The 21,760-nt window shown below is 38.4% G+C and overlaps 8 protein-coding genes across 8 annotated transcripts; 5 read left to right on the top strand and 3 right to left on the bottom strand.

The window, feature by feature from the left end:
* Nucleotides 1–2,583: 2,583 nt before the first annotated feature.
* On the bottom strand, nt 2,584–3,895 carry L201_004695 (uncharacterized protein; the record flags this gene model as incomplete). Its single annotated transcript, XM_066220435.1, has 3 exons — nt 2,584–3,214; nt 3,301–3,526; nt 3,616–3,895. The coding sequence occupies 3 exons, from the start codon at nt 3,893–3,895 to the stop codon at nt 2,584–2,586; spliced, it is 1,137 nt and encodes a 378-aa protein (XP_066076532.1).
* Nucleotides 3,896–4,258: 363 nt separating this feature from the next.
* On the top strand, nt 4,259–5,282 carry L201_004694 (uncharacterized protein; the record flags this gene model as incomplete). The annotated part of the gene is made up of 4 exons (XM_066220434.1): nt 4,259–4,613; nt 4,686–4,804; nt 4,868–4,965; nt 5,066–5,282. The coding sequence occupies 4 exons, from the start codon at nt 4,259–4,261 to the stop codon at nt 5,280–5,282; spliced, it is 789 nt and encodes a 262-aa protein (XP_066076531.1).
* Nucleotides 5,283–5,948: 666 nt separating this feature from the next.
* L201_004693 (uncharacterized protein) lies at nt 5,949–6,422 on the top strand (the record flags this gene model as incomplete). The annotated part of the gene is made up of 3 exons (XM_066220433.1): nt 5,949–6,050; nt 6,145–6,227; nt 6,314–6,422. 3 exons carry the CDS (start codon nt 5,949–5,951, stop codon nt 6,420–6,422), a joined length of 294 nt encoding a protein of 97 aa, XP_066076530.1.
* A 318-nt stretch (nt 6,423–6,740) lies between these two features.
* L201_004692 (uncharacterized protein) lies at nt 6,741–8,811 on the bottom strand (the record flags this gene model as incomplete). Its single annotated transcript, XM_066220432.1, has 4 exons — nt 6,741–7,848; nt 7,937–8,590; nt 8,654–8,705; nt 8,769–8,811. The coding sequence occupies 4 exons, from the start codon at nt 8,809–8,811 to the stop codon at nt 6,741–6,743; spliced, it is 1,857 nt and encodes a 618-aa protein (XP_066076529.1).
* A 731-nt stretch (nt 8,812–9,542) lies between these two features.
* Nucleotides 9,543–11,175, top strand: L201_004691 (uncharacterized protein; the record flags this gene model as incomplete). The annotated part of the gene is made up of 4 exons (XM_066220431.1): nt 9,543–9,556; nt 9,700–9,834; nt 10,005–10,159; nt 10,220–11,175. 4 exons carry the CDS (start codon nt 9,543–9,545, stop codon nt 11,173–11,175), a joined length of 1,260 nt encoding a protein of 419 aa, XP_066076528.1.
* Nucleotides 11,176–11,947: 772 nt separating this feature from the next.
* On the top strand, nt 11,948–14,433 carry L201_004690 (uncharacterized protein; the record flags this gene model as incomplete). Its single annotated transcript, XM_066220430.1, has 5 exons — nt 11,948–11,967; nt 12,065–12,167; nt 12,240–12,269; nt 12,349–13,317; nt 13,399–14,433. 5 exons carry the CDS (start codon nt 11,948–11,950, stop codon nt 14,431–14,433), a joined length of 2,157 nt encoding a protein of 718 aa, XP_066076527.1.
* Nucleotides 14,434–14,902: 469 nt separating this feature from the next.
* L201_004689 (uncharacterized protein) lies at nt 14,903–18,606 on the top strand (the record flags this gene model as incomplete). Its single annotated transcript, XM_066220429.1, has 13 exons — nt 14,903–14,933; nt 15,047–15,369; nt 15,438–15,620; nt 15,687–15,803; nt 15,871–16,204; nt 16,275–17,201; nt 17,264–17,538; nt 17,596–17,608; nt 17,665–17,844; nt 17,915–18,045; nt 18,116–18,131; nt 18,186–18,463; nt 18,568–18,606. 13 exons carry the CDS (start codon nt 14,903–14,905, stop codon nt 18,604–18,606), a joined length of 2,847 nt encoding a protein of 948 aa, XP_066076526.1.
* A 700-nt stretch (nt 18,607–19,306) lies between these two features.
* L201_004688 (uncharacterized protein) lies at nt 19,307–21,654 on the bottom strand (the record flags this gene model as incomplete). The annotated part of the gene is made up of 2 exons (XM_066220428.1): nt 19,307–19,818; nt 19,899–21,654. The coding sequence occupies 2 exons, from the start codon at nt 21,652–21,654 to the stop codon at nt 19,307–19,309; spliced, it is 2,268 nt and encodes a 755-aa protein (XP_066076525.1).
* Nucleotides 21,655–21,760: the final 106 nt, after the last annotated feature.

Here is a 21,760-nt window from a genome sequence, read left to right as displayed (position 1 = left end):
CAGTTACAAAAGACGTAAGTGGCGCCAAATAAACGTTAATCTCCATATGATGCATAGGGGAGTGAAGGAGTAGAAGGATCAAAGAGGCAAGCATGAGGGTTATTACGGGGCAAGTCGGAATGATCAAGCCGAAATAGCCGGCGGTGTCCTTTTCGACTATCAAGGGTTTCGTGAGAACTTTTAACGATAATTCAATTATTCATCTATATTATTTAACAGAGAAATACAGAGAAATAACAATTCAAAACATCTCATTCCAGAGATAACCGAGGAATTGAAAAAAGCAATCGCAACCTTGCTTGTTGCTCTTCTCACAAAATCGCCCTGATTTCGCTTGATCGCACGACACGGTCCGGTCGATGAGGCATACACAATGGCAAAAGGAATTTGCATGTCGTGTTCAAGCATACAATAGCCGCACGGCGTTTGTTTCTTCGTGAAGATCACACCTCAAAGGACATTTAAGGGGTGCGTATATCTGAATTCATGTTTGTTCCTGTTTATCCAAAGGATGTTATAAGAAATCTAGATCTTCTGACATGGTCATTTCGCTTATAACTCTGTTAAAATGTTAAAATCGATTCAATCCGACAGGGATACCTTAGACTTGATTGAATAAGCTTACACGCTGCATCTTTTTATCGTTTGTGTACAATTACATAAATAAAGCTAAGCATAAAGCTATGTTTTCCTCGGTTTGTCTAGAAGCGCCCAATACACAACACAAAGAAACGATGTTTCCTGAATATTCGCTTAACAATCATCTTCCTACGTACGCAACGTGAGGGTGTGCACGTATTTATCTAGGACAAATCCGAATCGCCCAACTCTTGCGTACTCGTCTGATGATCTACCAATATTCACGCACCACTTCAAGTGGAGGTCAAGCCGTAATAGCTTGGTATAACGTAGTCTGAGATAAGGCGGCTAGCTTAGTCATGCTAAATCATGACAGTGTAACAAAAACTGCATACTTGGTCTTATGATCAACTTGTATTAAGATCACTAATGCCCACTCTAACGGGACCATAAAAAGCATGACCGAAATGAAAAAGTCTAATTCGGTCAGCTGCTCTTTAAGCAACCCTCAATCCCCATGGAGCAGATTAACCTAAAATTCCATTTTAATCGAGTTTTAGTGTAGTTCTTAATTGTTAAATTGGTCGAGCTTAACGTTATCGTTGGTCATACCAAGACAAGATGATCGACGTAGATATACCTCCCATTAATATTGATAATATCTCGTAGTGCTCGATGACGACTGTCTTCTCATTGAAAAGACGATGATATCATTCGTCAATTTATGAATCATAAAGCATGTATCGAATATACTTGTGACCTTCAACAGATTTGTCTCCATGTAAGATCGCTAAGAACCGAATACGGACTGTGCAGAGAGGTTAAGCCTATGCTGCACATTTGGTATCCCAAAAAGATCAATTAATTGGTCCAGGCTTCTTCTAATCCCATTCATTTCAGGTGTGCATATGCGGAATATGACATCCGCGGCGGACTGAATTATGCATCTTTCAGCCCGATCAGCGGAAAGGAAAAGGCTCTAACGATGCAGTGAAGACTAAAAAAACTGGACATACTGGTCCAAGCACTGATGTTCTGTAAGAAGACTTTTTAAACTGATGACTTGTTGGTGGTCTTCAGAGACACATAATTGCGGCATAGTCATACGTCAAATGTGGCTCATCTTTTCATCCAAAGAAGGTAGAAAGATACCGAGAATCTTCTATCAGTCTTGAGGTAATCCTTTGAACGAAATCGTGCTTGTCCGTCCAAGGCAGAGTAAGGGAGCTTTCTTGTGGAAATGATAACAAAGGAAAGAACAAGATGAAACGTCTATAATGATATTCGAATTCTTCATTTGGTCATCATCTAGCTCTGACCCTATCCTTCCCTTGGGATGCTTTCTCTCTCCGTTTCTGGCTGGAACGACCTATATAAAGAGCCATGAATCGAATTCATTACTTACTTCAACAACTAATTTATCTACTTAGAAAAGCAAACGACCGAACAATCTGAATTCCCCACAACCCACTGACTGATATCACTGAATCATTTCATTAGAAGCTTACTTAATTACAATCACTCAATATATCCTCAACAACAGCTGATCATTCTACTTTATGTAGTGATATCACTTCAACTAGAGACGAGATCAGACAGTTCAAAGACCTCAAGATAAGTGACGCAGATAACACGACAATTGATCAAGCCAAATCTGCCATCATCAATTCACTGAGATGTATCAGGAACACCAAGTCATTGGGGTTTGATAGTGACTGTGAAGGATGTACTTCCCATCTTGGCATTTCTGCCCAAGCAAGATCTTGGTATAAAAACAAACTTGAGACCGATCTTTGGGAATTAGAGAGTGAAGCTGCGCAGGTGGGTGTCCGAGCCTGACCTTACTGGATCAGCCACTGGTTCTTCCTTGTGTCACTTTAGCAACCCCTTGAGCTATCTAATGATTTGCAACGTATTTGGAGACCTACGTCGTCGTTGTTGATCGATATATGCATACACTGTTATTCCATGTTTTGTACAAACAAACAATTAGACAAATAAATACTAAAATGAAACTACTTTTGGTTTTGGTTTTTGTTGTTGAACACCTAGCGATTTTCTAGCTGTTAAAGGTAATTTTGCTTGTCTTTCCTGTTCAATCTCTTTTTGACCCGGCCTTTCACCTTCTGGCGGACCTTGATAACCACCTTCTAACCTTTCACCTAAGTTACCTGTTTCTTCATCTACTTGTCTTAATCTTTTCATTGGTCTTTCACTATTTCTTGCAGGTAAATGCTTTTTATTATTTCTTTTACCTCCTTTATCACCAACTCCTGCTGATGACAATGAATGTCTAGATTCAACCATAAAATCATCTTCATCTGCTCCAGCACCTTGTCCTACACCTAATATAATTTCACCTCTTTTCCTCTTTCCTCCTTCTTCATTATCATTTTCATTATATGATGATGATTGTCTTCTTGGATCATCTGGACAATCTTTCGCACGATGTTCGACTGATTTACACACTTTACATTCACCTCCATTAACATATATCCCTTTACCACCGTTTGATGCACATGAAGAAGCTAAATGTCCAGATTTCAAACATATATAACATGTTGCGAATGGTGTAGGGTTACTTGAATCGATAGGTTCAGGACATCCATGTAATGAATGTTCATTAGAGTTACATCTATGATTTATGACGACAATAAAGTCAATTACGAGTTAGCTCTGAATGGATTCCAAAGCAAATGTAACGTTAAATAGTGAACTTACCTATAACATTTTCCTCCACCTGTCACTTGAGAACCTGCTTTACCGCCTTTTCTTTTCATACCACTATTTTCACCGTCTTCTCCTGCTGCACCTAATAGGACATTGGGACAATCTCTTGAAGCATGTCCAACACCTCTACAAGCGAAACAAGTAACATTTGCATTCTTCTGTTCGTTTCGTTTCTGTTTTCGTTCTTCAGCATGTTTGGCGGAAAGTTTTGCTCGCCCTAAATATAGAATCATTACTTTAGATCAGCTGAATGGTATAACATGCGTCTGCTCTGAATAGTTGACCACAATGAATGATCTCACTCACTCGATATACCTTCATCCTTACCCCAACTATTCTTCTTAGCATCAGGACCTTTCTTTTCACCTATAGCTATTCTCTTTCCAGTCTCGTCTTTGACTCTTTGCCTTCCCCTTCTCTTCTTCTTCTTCTCAATACCACCAGCTATCCCTTCACCTTGTTCAGATGTGTTTGGTATACTTGAAGGTCCAGCTTCATTTCCAGCTGAATCATGCGTTTGAGCTTCTTCAGCAGCTGATTGAACGAACTTTTTACGTCCCATTCCTATTGAGGTGAATCGAGCCATTTTCGATCAGATAGCGCTTTATACGAGTGGAAAGTGAAATTTGATTAATTGTATTCAGGAACTTGGAGACCGCTATAAGAATAACTATGTATATCTAAACTAATGATGGTCGTTGCGATCTTATGTATAGCGGTAAGCTTACAAATGGAAAATCATTCCAAATCTCTCATGTCAACGTTGGCCAACTTTTTCAGACGTCTATGATGTCACGTGACTGTTTAGTGCCTGACAATGCTGAAACCGTATGAAAGATGGTTGTGGTAGGCAAGATTATGGAAATCTATCGACTTCGTTTCATCTTTGTTGAGCTATCTTGAGACTAGATTATCAATACAGACGCCGAAGAGTATTGCATCGCCCAGTATGCGCCAGAATATCATAACTCAAACCCTCAGAAGCGCTGTGAGATCAGCTGCCGGCCCATCAGTACCAACTCGAGCAATCATCATCCCTTCAACATCACTTAATATCGCTCGATCATTTTCATCCACTCCATTGGGTCTGAAGAAGAACAAGGGTCCTAATGTCAAAACACCTAAACAGAAGATCAAAGCTGTCGAAGATGATGAGGCTGGAGCCAATGATGATCAAGGAGCAGGAGAAGTAGTTATATCAGAAGTATTAGAGAAAACAGGAGTCAAAATTGAAAAAGCTGTTCATTGGGCCAAAGCAGTCATTTTTGAAGGTGTAGAAAGAGGAAGAGGAAGAGTAACACCAGGTAAGCTGAATTGTTAGATTGGGTATATAGTCAGAATACTGGTTGATACATAGTCTATTATTATGATTATAGCTTTACTTGATTCCGTTAGAGTACAATTACCTGATGGTCCAGGTCAATGCCACTTAAATGCTGTAGCATCTATAACGACAAAAGGAAATACTTTATATGTGGAAGTATGGGACACAGATGTGAGTATTACGTGCTTTCTCAACTACTCTTAAGATAATTGCTGACCGAGTTGTTTAATGTAGTCTACAAAACATGTTGAATCTGCCATACATCAAGCTAATTTACCTGGTATATCACCTCAAAAGACTGGTGCAAATACATTGAAAATACCTATTTCTCGGTAAGTCACGATTCCTCTTGATGTCGCGTTAAGACACATATATGTGAGAGATCAAATGGATTAATTCCTTTGTATTTGCTTTTATGATTACTTTTTCTAGACCTACAACAGAACAAAGAGCAGAAATATTAAAATCGTTATCAAATACAGTTGAATCAGCAAAACAACAAATACGTATGGCAAGAACGGATGGATTTAAACATTTAGGTGGAAGAAAATCAAATGGTACGGATGAGATACAAAAATTAGTTGATGATGCAAATAAAGATTTAGATGGACAATTGGTCTTGGCTAAGAAGGAATTTGAAAAAGCATAGAAGGTAGAAAAATAAGTGATCATTCGATGACTAATGGGGTAGGGGGAATTTGCAACTGAACATATAACACATTTACATGGATAAATCGAAGTAACAGTATAAACCCTTCCTTCCTGCATCAGACAATGGATGTATTGCAAAAAGTATACGCTGAGCTAAGCCCAAATACCATATTGCGTACTGCAGATAATGGAACCACATAGAATCATATACCCCGCGTGAGATGGACCAAATCATTTGGATTTTAAGACCCATGTGCTGTAATAAGGATGAATCACAGTTGACAACAACAATATTGAGCCCCAAAAGGCATTTCTTGATGCCTGAAACACAAGGAATAACCCATTAGGATGATCTGTGCTGACGATACCTAAAATTTTCCTATTTTGATGGTTATGACTCACTTAACAGCGCGCAGTGGAGCGACATCCTTTGATGACATCCATGTATGACTTCCTGACTTTGAAGACTGAACGCATGATGTCATATACATGTCTGATAGTACTTTCTCTTGTGACAAAGGTCTAACTTCTAGCATATATATTGGACCGGATCAATAGCAAATAGCAAATAACGTTAACCTCTTTCCAGCAGAAATCTACCTCAAAGCATAACAACATCTGAATCACGCATTTGCTTTACATACCAACTCGCTCAACCACGAATATGCACGGAACCACAACAACAACCAGAACAACTCATCATACTACACCTCATGGAGCTCAACATACCAGTCATAGGCAGAATCGAATAAGGGGATTGAAAGCCGTGAGTGATATGCATATCTTACAGCTTTAGGTTTATCCTGTAGTCCCCTAATTCAGTCGTCTTACTTAATTTCTCTTGTTCTTGGCATTGATAGGCGATCAATAATCCTCGAACGACCCATGCAGGTAGGGATCACGCTCAACATCAATTACATTCAATGGGAGTCAAATCAAATCAGTCAGTAATCCTTCCTTAGACATCTTTACTCTCCATACCAATTAGTAGCTTACCTAAAGATCTTTACTTTAATATTTGTATTATAGTCCAAGCCTAGGAACAAGACTTAGACATCTTTTCCACCTTCCTGGCAAATCCCACCACAAAAACCATAATCACAGAGCAACCCATACAACAACCAGAACAACTTACTAGAAGAGTTCCGCCATGCGAATGATAATGAACGAAAAGAAGAATATGTAGCGATTAATTATGTAAATCCAACGAATAACGCTTATCCAACAAAGTATGAGTAACCTGATGAATATACAGGCAATCCTGATATGGTAGTATTGTATTTTGCTTGTTTAAAATGGCTACAATGCATGGATGTTTCTCTTTCTGTACATAACTTATACTCCATTCACTGTTGAATTGCGGTTATCATGCAAATTCCCATTATAAGTTTGCCACAAGCCTCTAAAAGGTAATTCTAGATCCGAAGTCTTCGTGATCATCTCTCATATCTCATAATTATATCTTCTGATCACTAAGTTCTTCTGCTTCAACTTGCTTATCGTTTTCATCTGTACTACCTTCAGTTATATCACTCTTATCATTTTCTGTTGTTGTAGTCGCACCTGCACTGACGAACCTATCCCTCAATGATTTTTCACTTGATGTTCTAGGTAAATTTGCTATTGTCCTTTTTCCTGTATTACTATTATGGTCATCATCTTTAACTACAGTTGTACTTGATATAGGTACAGGTTTTTCACTCATTCCGTGCGGTGTCATATTTCCACCTTCACCTGTACCTGGAACAGGTATCTCGCTTTCATCACCGTGATGACCGTTCTTGGTTTTAGATTTACTTGACGATGGAGATGAAGAATTTCCTCTATTGAAAGTAGGTGTAGTAGGTGATGAGGATGACGTAATCGGCCCAGTATCTAATTCATCAACTCTACCTAAATATGATTGATGTGCAGGGTCAGAGGTTGTACTACTTTCTTCTGCTTCTATAACGTTCTCTGCAGGATATTGTCCTTGTGCTACTGTTGGTCTTCTAGGTGGTTGATCATCTTCATTCAATTCAGCTTTCATTTCAATATCCCCATCATCTGAAATTTTACTTTCATTCTCGTTTTCAGTATCTTCAGGTTCGGGTGTAGGTGATCTTGGATTTGATGATGATCCAAATACACCACTTTCTTCAGACAACATTAAAGGACTCATTAATCCATCATCTAATGATCGCTGTTGTTGTCCACCAGCGCCATTGATCGAACTTTCTCCAGTTGTATTAACGTTTAACCCAAGTGATAATTCATCATGTTGTTGAGTTAAAAATGGTATCGGACTAAACATGGGCGTAGTTGAACCTGGTGGCATAGTTGATTCTGAATCATAACCATTATCACTTGAAGCTGATGACGATGAAGACGGTATACTGCCTCCTGTCGAACGTGTTGTCGGTACTGAGAATTGTTGTGTAGGCGCTGCGGTGTATGATGGTGCTTCCCATTGAGTGGTAACTAGTAATGTTTTCTCTATTGCTCTGACGAATTTCCCAAAAGTCGAATAGTATTTCGTTGGTTCTAGGAGAAGTTCAGATAGACGTTGTATGGTAAATGGGGGTCTGTAACGTACAATACCATCAATATTGCATAATCCTACCGCAGACAACCTGAATCGTTATTAGACAGGAGTGAAAAGAATCTACTCACACGTCCATATCATCTAACATATTAACCACCTTTTCCAACTCTTTTTTACCTTCTTCATTATCCATCCAACCTGGTAAAATCTTACCACCAATTGTAGTTTCTTCATCATATTCATCGTCCAAAACTGTTGGACCAATTGTAACAATTCTTTGTGCACCACCTCTTATACCATTGATACTTCTTGGCGAAGGAGACGATATAATTTGACCACCTGAATATGATGGACCACCAGAAGAAGAATTCCGTCTATTGCGATCTAAAGGTGGAAAAGGGGGTATGACTAAGCCACCTTGTGTAGAAGGTTTCAGATCATCTTGTGTAGTTAAGCTTTCTAGTCTACCCGATGAGGGTGTTGCAGAAGGTTCAACATCTAATGAACGTGGTATACTGGATGATAAAGTAGATGATTCAGGTGTAGACGTAGATATCGATGTAGGTTGAGATGGTGATAATAGTAATGATTCAGACGGTGGTTTCTCTCCTTCAGCATCTGTAGCATCCTCAGATATGGATGGATCTAGACTAATAGGTATAGGTCCCATAATAGGTGATATTGGTGGTCTGTATGGTCTAGGTGGTCCGCGAGAGAGGAATAATGGTAGTGTCGATATTAATGATTGATGAAGATGATCTCGAAGTGTTGGCCAGTCAGAGCTGAATAGGTAAAAATAATTAGCAATGTGTAGAGATGTTGACCGTGTGAGACGAGTGGCTCACTTGAAAGTATTAGTTCTGGCTAGCTTCTCCAGTATCATATCGGTGTTGGCGTCTATCAAAGTATAACATCAGTAAAGCGCGTCATCTAAAAGAAATGAATCCATAGTGAGCTTACCACTACGCCTTTCCTGCAGCTGAGGCGAAGTAGAGATAGCCATCTTATTGTAGTTTCTCTTGCTGTGAATTGGAATGCTATCTCAGCGTATAGTTAATTAGTAAAATAGCCAATCGAACCATGAATGTTAATCAGATAAACTTCGAAATTAGCATCTTTCCTCGGAAATTCGAAAACAACATGATGGGATGATCAACATCGACATTTGTTGTTAACCGAATGTTGTGTTTTCAATACGTAATCAAAGCGGTACTACTTCCTTAACGTGGTTTTAGCATGTTATAGATAAACGGAGATATATAGATAAACCAGTTGTTAAAATTGAATGTGGCATTATAGTGGCAAATGTAAAGGTAAGGTAGAATTTACCAGAATTCTTTTATTCTCCTTTGTAGGCGTACACCGACGGACAGTGCGTGATTGACGTTCACCGAGCCTGTATACCTACCTACCTACCTTTACGTTGTTTCCTTTTAGGAGGCAAAAAAAAGTTATTAATCGAAAATTTACACTTTTAAACGTCTCAAACGTCTATCATATTCATCTAGTCATAGAAGAACACTAAAAACGCATACTAAGCGTAATTACTCACCACTCATCTCAGTCGAATTGAGAGCCTTAGGTATAGAATTCACTGCAAAAGCATCCCGATCAAAGAGACAACGCGTTCCTTTCTTCTTTCATTCAACCTTCTTTCAAGCCAGAAGGATAGATTTGTAGCGATTAGATAATTTCCCCCCAACCTATTCATAACGATTAGATATTATATACAAAATGGTAGTCGAAACGTGAGTACAAGTCACAATATAGTGTCATAAGATGTATACCTGGTTGTTACATCCTAGCTCAACTTACTTTGCCTCTTTCCTCACACCCGAATCTGTCGGGACATACTGGACTATCGTACTAATATTCTATCCTATCTACATAGCGAATACTACGACCTCATCGGTGTATCTCCTGATGCTGATGAAGGAGCTATCAAGAAGGCTTACCGAAAGAAAGCTTTGGTCAACCATCCGGATAAGGGGGGTGACGCAGAACTCTTCAAAGACCTTACCCATGCGTGAGTAGGAAACAATTTTGATAAGTTTTGCAGCATAAACCGTAGAAAATGGTGAAATTCGAGTTAGAAATGGGTGTCGAGGCATCCTTTGATAATGCAGTTACGGACATGTGGAAGTGTTACATAAATTTTCGAAACCTTACTGACTTGCGCGTCCCTGCCATCATTAGATACGAAGTCCTTTCCGATTCCAACAAACGAGCAATATATGATCAAGCTGGTAAAGCTGGTTTAGAAGGTGGAGGTGGTATGGGTGGTGGTATGGACCCTCAAGACTTGTTCAGTCAACTGTTCGGTGGTGGTGGTGGATTCTTCGGTGGTGGTGGTGAGTCGCAAGTGCAAGGATCCAAAGTCACTGAACACTAACGATTACATCGTGATACAGGTGGATCAAGAAACGCCGGACCACGACGTGGAAAAGATCTTGTTCATCGAATTAGTGTAACACTTGAAGATTTATATAAAGGAAAAGTACAAAAACTTGCCTTATCAAAATCAGTCATTTGTAAATCATGTGAAGGTAGAGGTGGTAAAAAAGGAGCAGTATCAACATGTACAGGATGTCAAGGTAGAGGTGTTAAAGTAATGTTAAGACAATTAGGACCAATGATGCAACAAATTCAACAACCATGTGGAGAATGTGAAGGTACAGGTGAAATGATGAATCCAAAAGATAGATGTAAACAATGTAATGGTAAAAAAACAAATTCAGAAAGAAAAGTTTTAGAAGTTCATATTGATAAAGGTATGAAATCTGGTCAACAAATCAAATTTCAAGGTGAATCAGATCAAGCACCAGGTATCATTCCAGGTGATGTAGTTATTGTAATAGAAGAAAAACCTCATTCAAGATTCCAAAGAAAAGGTGATGACCTTTATTGTGAAGCTGAAATTGATCTTTTAACCGCTCTTGGTGGTGGTGAATTTGCTATTGAACATTTAGATGAAAGAGCTTTACATGTTACTATTGTTCCTGGAGAAATCATTAAACCTGGTGCTCTCAAAGTAATTTCAGGTCAAGGTATGCCATCATATCGACATCATGAACTTGGTGATTTATACGTTAGGTTAAATGTGAAATTCCCTGAAACCATTCCTGTTGAAGTTATCCCACAATTAGAAAAAGCTTTACCAAAAAGAAAAGAAGTTCAAAAATTCGGTAAAAAAGTTCATTTAGATGAAGTTACATTAGAAGAACCAAATGATAGACAAAGAAGATCAGCTGCTTCAGATGGTGATGATATGGATGAAGATGATGAAGATGGTAGACCAGGTGTACAATGTGCTCAACGTGAGTGGAAAGATCCTTTTCTTTCATACTTGGATAAGGATGAATACTGATCGTCATTCTTAATTCCTGTACAGAATAAACGGAGTGATAAACCAAAACTCAAATTAAAAATACAATCTTCATGTTTTCCTGCATATAGTTCTTTAGATTAATGATTTTTTCCCTTCATATACCCTATTTTCCCTTCTTTGGGTCCATACCGTAGAAGTAGTGTATGTTGAAGATGTAGCTAGGTCAGATAGTTGAAATTTAGATAGACAAGAGAGATGATTTCATGATACATTCTCATTGCGCATTTGCATTGATCTTGTGCATCCCCATTACTTTACAGAAAGCATTGTCAAGGTTGTCTTGCCAGGTATATCTTCAACTATGATACAAATTGTAGCAGTTGTAAAATGCCGTAAATCCATATTACGGTTTGCCGGAATTCGGCCGTTTCTTTGCGGTGACTGACTGAATGACTGAATATGAATGACAGAGAATTTCAGATATTATACTTTTGTTGACATACCTTATATATTTCTATAGTGTATATCGTTCAGACGTCATTTCAAGGTAAAATTGTAAATATAGGACCTCGTCTTTCCTCTCATTTTCGATATTACATTTCTGTTTTTGCCTATACAACTGATGTCAATTTAAAAACATCTCGTTCATTATCACATCATTAAAATCATGTCTATCATAATAACCTTTTCATAAACGGGTTTTCAAGGATATTTTTAGGAAAGAAAGGAACAGGAATTTAGTGTATAATCTCAGTAAAGAGATAGACGGGCTCGATTGTGGTTAATCTGAGGTTGGAGAAAGAGTTTTAAGATGTTTACTTATATACAGATGTAAGTACATGATCACCAACTTTATAGTCCAAAATATAGAAAACGCATCGAAATAACTAATAAAATGATCTTTTATTCTACTGTTTATTTTCCAAAGACATCTGTATTTTATTATACCTCCAATTTTGCTCTTGACATTACTATACTTTCCTGTATTAGGTAGAAGAGAAATGTTGAAATTCTTATGGCTGGGATTCATGGTATGTTTTGCCTGCCTATCTCAAAGATCTCGTCTGATTGAAATGGGTTTAATGAGTGATTTGACTTGTCAGGCAACAATATGGACTACACCATGGGATAATGTAAGTACGCCTATACCCTTGATAGATCAATCATCTTTTCCTTTTCAACCGAGCTGACAAAGGATGTGTGACCTTATAGTTCATCCTCTCCCAAGAAGGTTGGTCATATCCACCAAATTCAATATTAGGTAAAATAGGCTATGTACCAATTGAAGAACACATGTTTTTCATCCTACAACCTATACTACTCATCCTGCTTCACAGTATATTCACGCATGGTAGATTATTACCTTTTGATATTGATCGATTTATCAATATTGATAATTTCTTAAATCAAACGTCAAATCAAGACCTTTCGCAAGGTAAACCAGTATCTGACTTGGACTTGGGGGATTTGAGGATAGATAAACATCAAAAAGCAGATAACAAAGTGAATAACAAAGTAGATACTGGAAGACAAACCCTACCTAGAAGACCTATCTCAGCTTTAGGATGGATAACATTATCTTTAATTGGATTAAGATTGATTTTAAAGACTCATCAATATCAAGCAATAGATTATGGATTAAAACATCATATGTTTTATCTAAGTTGGATACTATTTTGGATTTGTCCTGTGATTGGATTCTTAACTTTTTTAGGCGCAAAATGTACTTGGTCAGATTGGAAAACGCTATTAATAGGAACAGGATATTTTTGGATTGTAGATACGATAGCATTAAAAAGTGGTAGTTGGTCAATATCAAAAACAAGTACTTTGAATATTGAATTTCCATGGTCAGGTTTACCTATAGAAGAAGCCATTTTCTTCTTCTTAACTTCCTACCTTATTATCCTATCTTCATCCTTAATATCACATCTTCATACAATCTTAATTCTTTCCCCTGATTTACCACCTTGTCCACCGAAAAATCCTATCTCACATATTATGCTATTGGCAAAAGTAGCTTTCAATCCACCTAAAATCGATCAAAGAATTTTGATAGGTTTGAAAGTAGCAGAAAGGATATTGAAAAAAGGAAGTAGTAGTTTTGAAGTTGCTAAACTTGCTTTTTCGAGGGAAATGAGATTGGGTTTAGTAGTTGTTTATGCTTGGTGTAGAGTAACGGTGAGTTAGGAAGGTATCTTTCCAGCCTTCCCAGGATACAGATTTCACTTGTTGATAGTAATGCTGATCAGACGTTTACAGGATAACCTCATTGATGAGCCTTTCACAGCAAGCGAACTTGAAAGTGTATCAACCAAATCTTTAGAGGAGGCTAGACAGCGGATCTTGAAATCTATCAGGAGACATCTAATTGTAACGTATGAAAACTTCGAAAAATATCCCGCAGATATATACCCCAAAACATTAAATGAATTAGATAAAATACTGGACGATATACCAAATTTAACCTTATCAGATAGAACAGCATTCCAATTGTTCTCATTGATTATACCAAGATTAGTACCAAAGTATCCATTCTTAGAATTATGTGATGGATATTCAACAGACTTGAAATTCCCTTCAAAACCAATTAGATCGATCACTCAAGCGAATGATAATGACATAACTAGTCATCTACCAATTCAAACTCAAAATGATCTGTTAAAATATGCAGATGATGTTGCGGGTAGTATAGCAAGTGCAATTTGTTATTTATCTTGGTCAATCTTAGAAGGAACTCCACTAAATATCAATCCTAGTAATCCAATTAATCAATATACTTTTGCTGAAAAATTACACAGTGAAGGAAATTCAAGTCGAACAAATGCTTATCAGTTGATATCTGAAACGAATGATGAAGAGTTAATAAAAAGATTGAATACAATAAATTCAGCTAGAATAATGGGATGTGCATTACAATTAGTTAATATTTCTAGGGATATAGCAAAAGATGCTTTAATTTCAAGATTATATGTACCTCTATCTTATTTCAATAAACAACCTTCTCAATTTATTTCAATATTATTCCCTAAATCCAATTCGAGGATCCAACCAAGATATGAATTATATACAATACCATTATTAAATTTAGCTGAAGAAATGAGAAACGAATCTGAAATTGCTATTGAAGATTTACCTAGAATATCAAGAGGTGGTACGAGAGCAATGGTTTCAAGTTACTTTGAAATTTCCAATGCTATAATAGAGAACCAAGGTAAAGTTTACGATAAAGGTATAAAAGTGAATAAGTGGAAAAGGATCAAGAAAGCTGCTAAATCTTTTTGGATCGGTAATTGATTGACCAATGGATTGATTGTCAACTTGGGAAAATAGGAAATGGGTTGATTCTTTTGGGTTTTAAATTATAAATTTTATAGAGATCAAGATATCACATGTAATGTATTATAATATTCTCTGAGAATTGAGGTAGCTCTTGCAACCTGTTCTTTATTATACAACACTTTATAGCTATTCGTCAAAGTCAATTGAAAGAGCTGCAAGGTGTTCAAACCGGTTATTGTATGACTGATACACCTTTCGGTTACATCCGCCATAATCAACGCGTGGTTAGACTCACCACAGACAATGACGCGATCCTTCATCCTCTCTCCTAGTAGTAGCGTATCATGAGACATGGTCAAGAGTTGAGGAATGGAGTAGCAGAGTAGCAGAGTAGCATTGCTTGCACTATCCACTTCAACTACATCTGTGTCAGTCAGCAGCCAGTAGTACATTCCATCAGACAAAGTACTATACATCACACATCATGTCGCAGCCTAGAGCATCGACAGATGAGGGTGAGTTAAATAGTGTTCATTTGATGAGCTTAGAATACCTAGACACACCTTCCTTCCTGGTTCTATATTACCTTGGTTTTGCCGCTGACGGTAATCTACGCTATCCTTTACAGAGAATGCTCCTTTACTTGACAATCCAAACTCATCACGATATGAAGAACCTTCAGGATTGAAAGCGATATTCTCACCTTCTAGACCATTGACTTTACTTGAAAAGTTATTAGGTGGTTTAGCAGTTTTACTTTTATTGTTAACTAGTTTATTCATTGGTCTATTTGCTGGATCAGAAAATTCATTAAAGAGAGAAAAGAACAAACATGATGGTCACAATGATCATGGTGGTTGGAAGACTGAATATATAACTACTACTGCTACAGCAACTGCAACAGCTACTTCGACCGTAATCAGTCCTGGTCCTACTGGTAAACCAAGTAAAGTGAGTAAAGCTGAGATCACTTTAGTCCTCAACAAGCCTCGCTCGCTAATCACTTATCGTACCAATAGAATATCTGTTTAACACCAGAATGTGTTGTATTATCTTCATCTATTCTTCAATCACTTAATCAAACTGTAGATCCATGTGACGATTTCTATGAATTCGCTACAGGAGGATGGGCTGCTTCACATTCAATTCCAGCTGATAAAGGTTTATATGGCGCGTTTAACGAAGTCAATGATAATAACAAAGTAAGTTAGCTGTCTTTGCGCTATTGGCCCTGATTAAGCTGATTTATGTGAAAAACGGAATTTTAGAAAATCCTTTTCAAAGTTTTAGATTCAATCCCATCTGATAAACCTAGAAAAGATGCTAGTGCAGATGAACAAAATTTAGCTAAATTGAAAGCTGTCTATAACAGTTGTATCGATATCGTAAGATCTCTGACCTCAAGCTAATGGTCCTCATTTGACCGATTACTAATTACGTTATATGATTTAGGATCGCCTCAACGATGTTGGCAGAAAACCTCTCATCGACCTTGCTGATCACATCATCGACATTTTCGGCGAATTCGATGTGGATGCTATCTCATCATCTGACTTGTCTGACGAGTCCTCAGAATGGAAAGGAACCTTCGATAGCTCTTACAATATACCTGCGGACCTTGTTGCTACTGCCGAACAAGTTGAACAACTTAGAAAAGCTAAGAAGAATGGTGGTATGAAATGGGATGCACCCGTTGCTCGAGGTGTACAAGACTTCTATGTCTACAGACCAAACGAAGATAGAGAGCGACGGCTCACCAAAGCTCTCGCCTGGCTTCATTCGCGAGGTATGTCCTACGCTCGATATCATACTTTCATGCACAATGGACGATCGTACTGATATTCCTATTGCTCTAGGCGTACAAGGTCTGGTCAACTTTGAAATTGAAGGTGATGCTGGTGGTGAAGATTCTCAAGTTCAAAGTTTATGGTTATACCAAGCATTTGGTGGTCTTCCCTCTAAGGAGTACTATGAGGAAAAACCAATCCTTGATCTGTATCAATCGGTTATTGCAGGTATCCTGACCGACATTGCAGACCACACCTCTGTACGAGAAAAGCAAAATAAGCGTGATTTACTCTCTGATCTTGAATATGCTCTCGAACAAGGACAAGAAGATGCTAAAGGTTTGATCGAAGAATTAGCTGATATCGCCGAAGAGGATTCTTGGCCTTGGCCTTGGCCTGGAGATGATAGAAAAGGCGACGGAGGTAAACACGATGATAAGCACGATGATGACAACAGAAAATCAAAGGAGTCGACTGAAGAGAGAATGGACAAACTTGCCGCCAAAGTTGTTCACTTCGAGAGAGAACTTATGCGAGCAGGTGCCGATCCTGAAAATCTCTTTAATCCTCATTTCGCTTATAATCCATATTCAACCAAGACCGTCTCAAAGATGTTGCCTTTCATCGATATTCCAACCTATCTTTCAACATTCTCACCAAGAGCTTTCCCCGTCAACATCACTGTCACTCACCCACCTTACCTAAAAAGTGTTACCAATCTTATCGACAAAACGCCAGATCACGTTTTATCAGGATATTTCGTTACAAGACTTGCTCTTACTTATGCTGGCGCTTTAGGGCCCAAAGTTACCATTAGACAAGAAAAGAAAAGACTTGAAGATGTCCTTAAAGGTATTAAGAAAGGTACAGAAGAGAACAGACAGGATGTTTGCTTGAATTGGGTTGATGAAATCGTTGGTTTCATTGCGGGTAGAGAATTTGTTAGAGAAGCTTTCTCTCCTGAAGCTAAAGCTGAAGGTGAACACATCATCAATTGTGAGTGTGATGTACTATTTTGGAATTTCGATAAACATATTGACTACTTGTGATGCATACAGCTATTGTCAAAGCATTTAATGAGAAACTCCCTCATATCCCATGGATGGACAAAGAATCAGCAAAAGCAGCTCAAAAGAAAGCCGAAGCTATTATTCCTAAAGTCGGTTATCCTCTTTACCCAAATACCACCAACCCCGAGAGTCTTCAAAGCTGGTATGGTAGATTGACTATCAAAGAAAATGATTTCTTCGGTAACGTCTTAGGTTCAACATTATTGGAAGAAAGTAGAACTTGGTTGGGATTAGGTAGAAGAAGAAATAGAGATTCATGGGAGGTAAGCTTACCCTCCTCCTGTCGCAATGAAGCATAGCTGATCAATTGGATCTTTCAGATGTACCCTCAAAGTGAGCTCCCGCTTGATCAAGCTAACAAGCTTGAGCGAGCTAACGTTCATTTACAGCTGTCAACGCGTACTATTCACCTCCCGATGGTGAAATCGTTTTCCCAGCAGGTATCTTACAACCACCTTTCTACTCGCAAGCTTGGCCCGCTCATCTCAGATATGGCGCCTTTGGTGCTGTGGCCGCTCATGAACTTACTCATGCCTTCGATAATTCTGGTAGTCAATATGATGAAAGAGGTGAGCATAATTTCTGACTTGACCCATCTCTGTGATAGAATGCAAATACTGATATCATATTTGACGGTAGGGCGATTAAGAGATTGGTGGACTAAACAAACTGTTAAGGATTTCGAAGAAAGAGCGCAATGCGTAGCTAAACAATATTCGAAATATTACGTTCTCGATGCCGAGGGTAACAAGGTATATGTTAATGGTAATGTAAGTGAAATCCCTATCTGTCAGATGGCAAACAAGGTGCTAATCTGTCAAATTTGACCCATTATTACAGCTTACCAATGGAGAAGGTAAGCTCTTATGCTGTTTTCGCATATCTTACTTAGCTGACATATTTGTCATAGATATTGCCGATTCTGGATTAGCTCAAGCATATATAGCCTGGAAAGATTCCGTTTCAGATGTCAAATCTGAATCTGAAAGATTACCTGGATTAGATTTCTCTGATGATCAACTGTTCTTCTTGGCATATGCCAGGGTCTGGGCACAATTGACTAGACCAGCAACTGCTGTATCAAGAGTCCGAACTGATCCACATTCGCCACCTTACTGGAGAACCACAGGTACATTAAAGAATTTGGACGCCTTCCACAAAGCTTTCGGATGTAAAGTTGGATCACCTGTAAGCTTTCTTTTTCTAATTCCCACGCTATATCATACATATACTTGTCAATAGCATGATAAAATGGACACAGCTAATTTACGATTGTGATGATGTGATGATAGATGAACCCTCCAAAGAAGGATCAATGTGAATTATGGTAAATACAAAATGTAAAAAGAAATTAACGGATATATTCTAGTAAATAATCATGTGAGATCCAGATCCAGATAAGAGAGAAGTATACTCCAATAAACCAATTTGATTCTATACAAGTTGAATCAGATGACAAAACATGTATGAATGATTTATCATGTCACAGTACTTTAGTTCAATTGAGATAAATCAGTTGTCAACCTGTAAGCAGACGATCAACAAATTGAAATTATCAATTGATTACCTGAAGTGGGTGATTCTCAAGTTCAAGTGAAATCTATATCCAGGATTCCATTCAAAGTCACATAGTGGATCAATGCCTTGTCGGATACATTTTATGCGAATGTTTGTTAACTGCTTGAACACATGACAACTGAACATGGACATGGACATGAACTGTACATACGATTCTCGAAAATACAAACATTTTCTACAATATACAGTATGTAAAGTAACTCGACAGATTCAACAAAGATAGATGAAATCAAATGTTAGATACAATGTAAGAAACGTGAATTTTCTTCCGTTACAAAGGGACGGAATTCCTTTCATAAGAGGATAAAATACAATTACAATATTCTCGTGAGAAAATCAAGTGACGAAAACAATGGTGGGAAGAATATACGATATAGATGAAACACTGTGGATGAGGAATAGGAACACGAAATTGTGGACGGAGGATCAGTACTCCACTACAGATATGAGCTATTAGAAAGGTAAAGTCCATCGTCTATTACCTGATTTGGGTCTCATAATTGATTTTTGTTTCCGGTTTTTTCTGTCGGTTGACACATCGATTTCTTTTACTGGTTCTCTATCAGATTCAATAGGTGCTATCAAAGCCTCTTGAAGCTCTTCAAGGCTATTTTCATTTTGAGCGTCATTTGCACCATTGACAGAGTAAGGTGGACCGAATCCTTCCAACTCTTCAAAACTGATCCTACCTTGTTGATATTTCAACCTTTCAGAGATTTTATCAATATCGAATCGTTTTATACTCCTTTTGGTTGTTTGGCTGCTTAAAGGCAAGTTGTGAGGTGAACGATCTGGCTCGTTGAGTGAAGGTGAAGACGATGGAGGTGAAGGTGGTAGACAATTTCCAAAGATAGAGGACCCTTTCGTATGTTTAGCTCGAGATGGATCAGTGACCGGTGATGATGGTAGAGTAGAGGCTGTAATCGTTGGCGTTTTAGGTGGAGTTCTAGGGATATAAGATGATCCTGCATTGAAAACAAGTATGTTCATCAGCTTACGAATGCAAGCAAGTAGAAAAGTAAAGGAACTAAGAAGTCCAGCTCACCTGATTCGAACTTTTGGACTGCTCGGATCATCCTATCAAGCGAGCCTTCCTCATTATCGCTATCTTCATTCAGTATCTGTCCGGAAATTCTGGTCAGAACAGCGTTCAAGGATTCTTTTGCCGAAGTAGGTGATTTGGGTCTTTGTGGTGATGAAGACATGGTTCTATGTGTATATGTGAACGGATTAGATAACGGAGTCAGGGTGTCTTCGGGCAAAGAGGGTGAAACAGGTCTGGAGAATCTAGTGGTAGTTGTGCCAGCGGTGAAACTGGAATTGGAGTGATGTTGTTGTTCGAAATAATTTTCACTCCCATTTGAGCTGGATATTGGCGATCTTATCGGTTTCTTGTCGAAAGGCAGGGAGGTGTCAGGTTTTACAGGTGAAATGGATCTTTCCATCGGTACCGAAGTTGGTATGTTCATGTTTGTTGACCATGAACGTTCATTCAGAAAATTCAGGATATCTCTCTTCTTTCGAATTGATTCCTCGGATTGGGTTAGACATCCTTCGAGAACAGGTTCCTGGTCTTTGGGCTTGTGGCCGATATTGACAATCATCTGTGTTCCCCCAATATTGGAACCTTCCTTGTCCTCACGGAAAGCAGGAGAAGTGGATCTTGAATTAGTTGTAGAGGAAGCAGGATTGAGAGCTACAAATCCGTGACCTAGTTTAAGTGTGATAACAGAATCATTCGACTTTTGTCTGGAATGACCATTCAATTTGGTTGTAGGTCGGATGCCAAGTCCTTCGACACTGCCGGATAGAGCTGTTGTGAAAGGTGAAGAAGGATGAATAGTTTCAGAATCTGTTCTTCTTAAAGGTGAAGTTGAGGATCTAGGGGTCGAATCTTGATGGTTGATACTCTGATGATGAATTCGAGTACTATCACTTGATGGAATTGGCGCTTCGGCTGAGAATTCTGGCTGTTTCCAAGCGGAAGGAGGGAGATGCGAAGGTTTGGACCATTTCTCCGAGCAAATCCGGGATAGAGGAGCCCTTTGACCTGTCACATTGAATGGCCATTCACTGTTTTCTCGAAGTGTATTTTTTGGTTTTGAAGAAGTTGATATACCCTTCGCCTTCTTACCCTTTTCAAATTGACAATGGGGTTGGTCGTAAGTTTGTGAATTGGAATAGACTTGTTCATCAGGCAAACTTTCGATATCACCTAAACCCAAATCTAAAACCAACTTTCCATTCAAGATTGGTGACGAAGATAAACCATCTCCATTGAAAGTCCTTTTGTTCCTGTCAATACGATTGCCGGTTTTTTTCTTGTCGCGAGGTAAATTGGTTTGTGTTGTTGAAGAGTTGAAGACGTCTCTTTCTGAATCTCGATAGAATCCGGAACCATCTTGTTCAGGAAAGAATATCAACGCATTCGATTCATTTGGTGAAAGAGGTAAACCTTGAGACGAATATGCAGAAGAAGAGGGTGTCGAGGAGGTTGAATGTGTTAAAGGTGGAGTTTGACTTGACATTTTGCGTTCTGCTTCTGGTTTGAACTCTGGAGATATTGATGGTGAATTGCTTGATACTTTCGATCGCTCGAATCGTCTGAAACGACTGCGATTTGGATGTTTACGACGTTTTGTATAATGTTCCGTTTCAGTTTCAGATTCAGGTTCTATCTCTAACTCATAACTTGAATTAGGATTTATACCAAGTTTCCATAATTCATCATTGGTTGGGTAATCATGAAGACGAAGTCTGCGAAGAGGTGGTAGGGGTGGATATGTGTTGATACGTGACATTATGGTGGATAATGAGTTGACTGTATTTTACTGTTTTAATCAATGTGAACACGCTTTACAGAGAAAGAACGCGGTGCTCTGTGCGTTCAATAAAATGTAATGATAA

The sequence above is a fragment of the Kwoniella dendrophila genome, chromosome 6, assembly GCF_036810415.1.
Source record: "Kwoniella dendrophila CBS 6074 chromosome 6, complete sequence".
NCBI lineage: Eukaryota > Fungi > Basidiomycota > Tremellomycetes > Tremellales > Cryptococcaceae > Kwoniella > Kwoniella dendrophila.
This window is presented reverse-complemented; position numbering and strand designations above follow the sequence as displayed.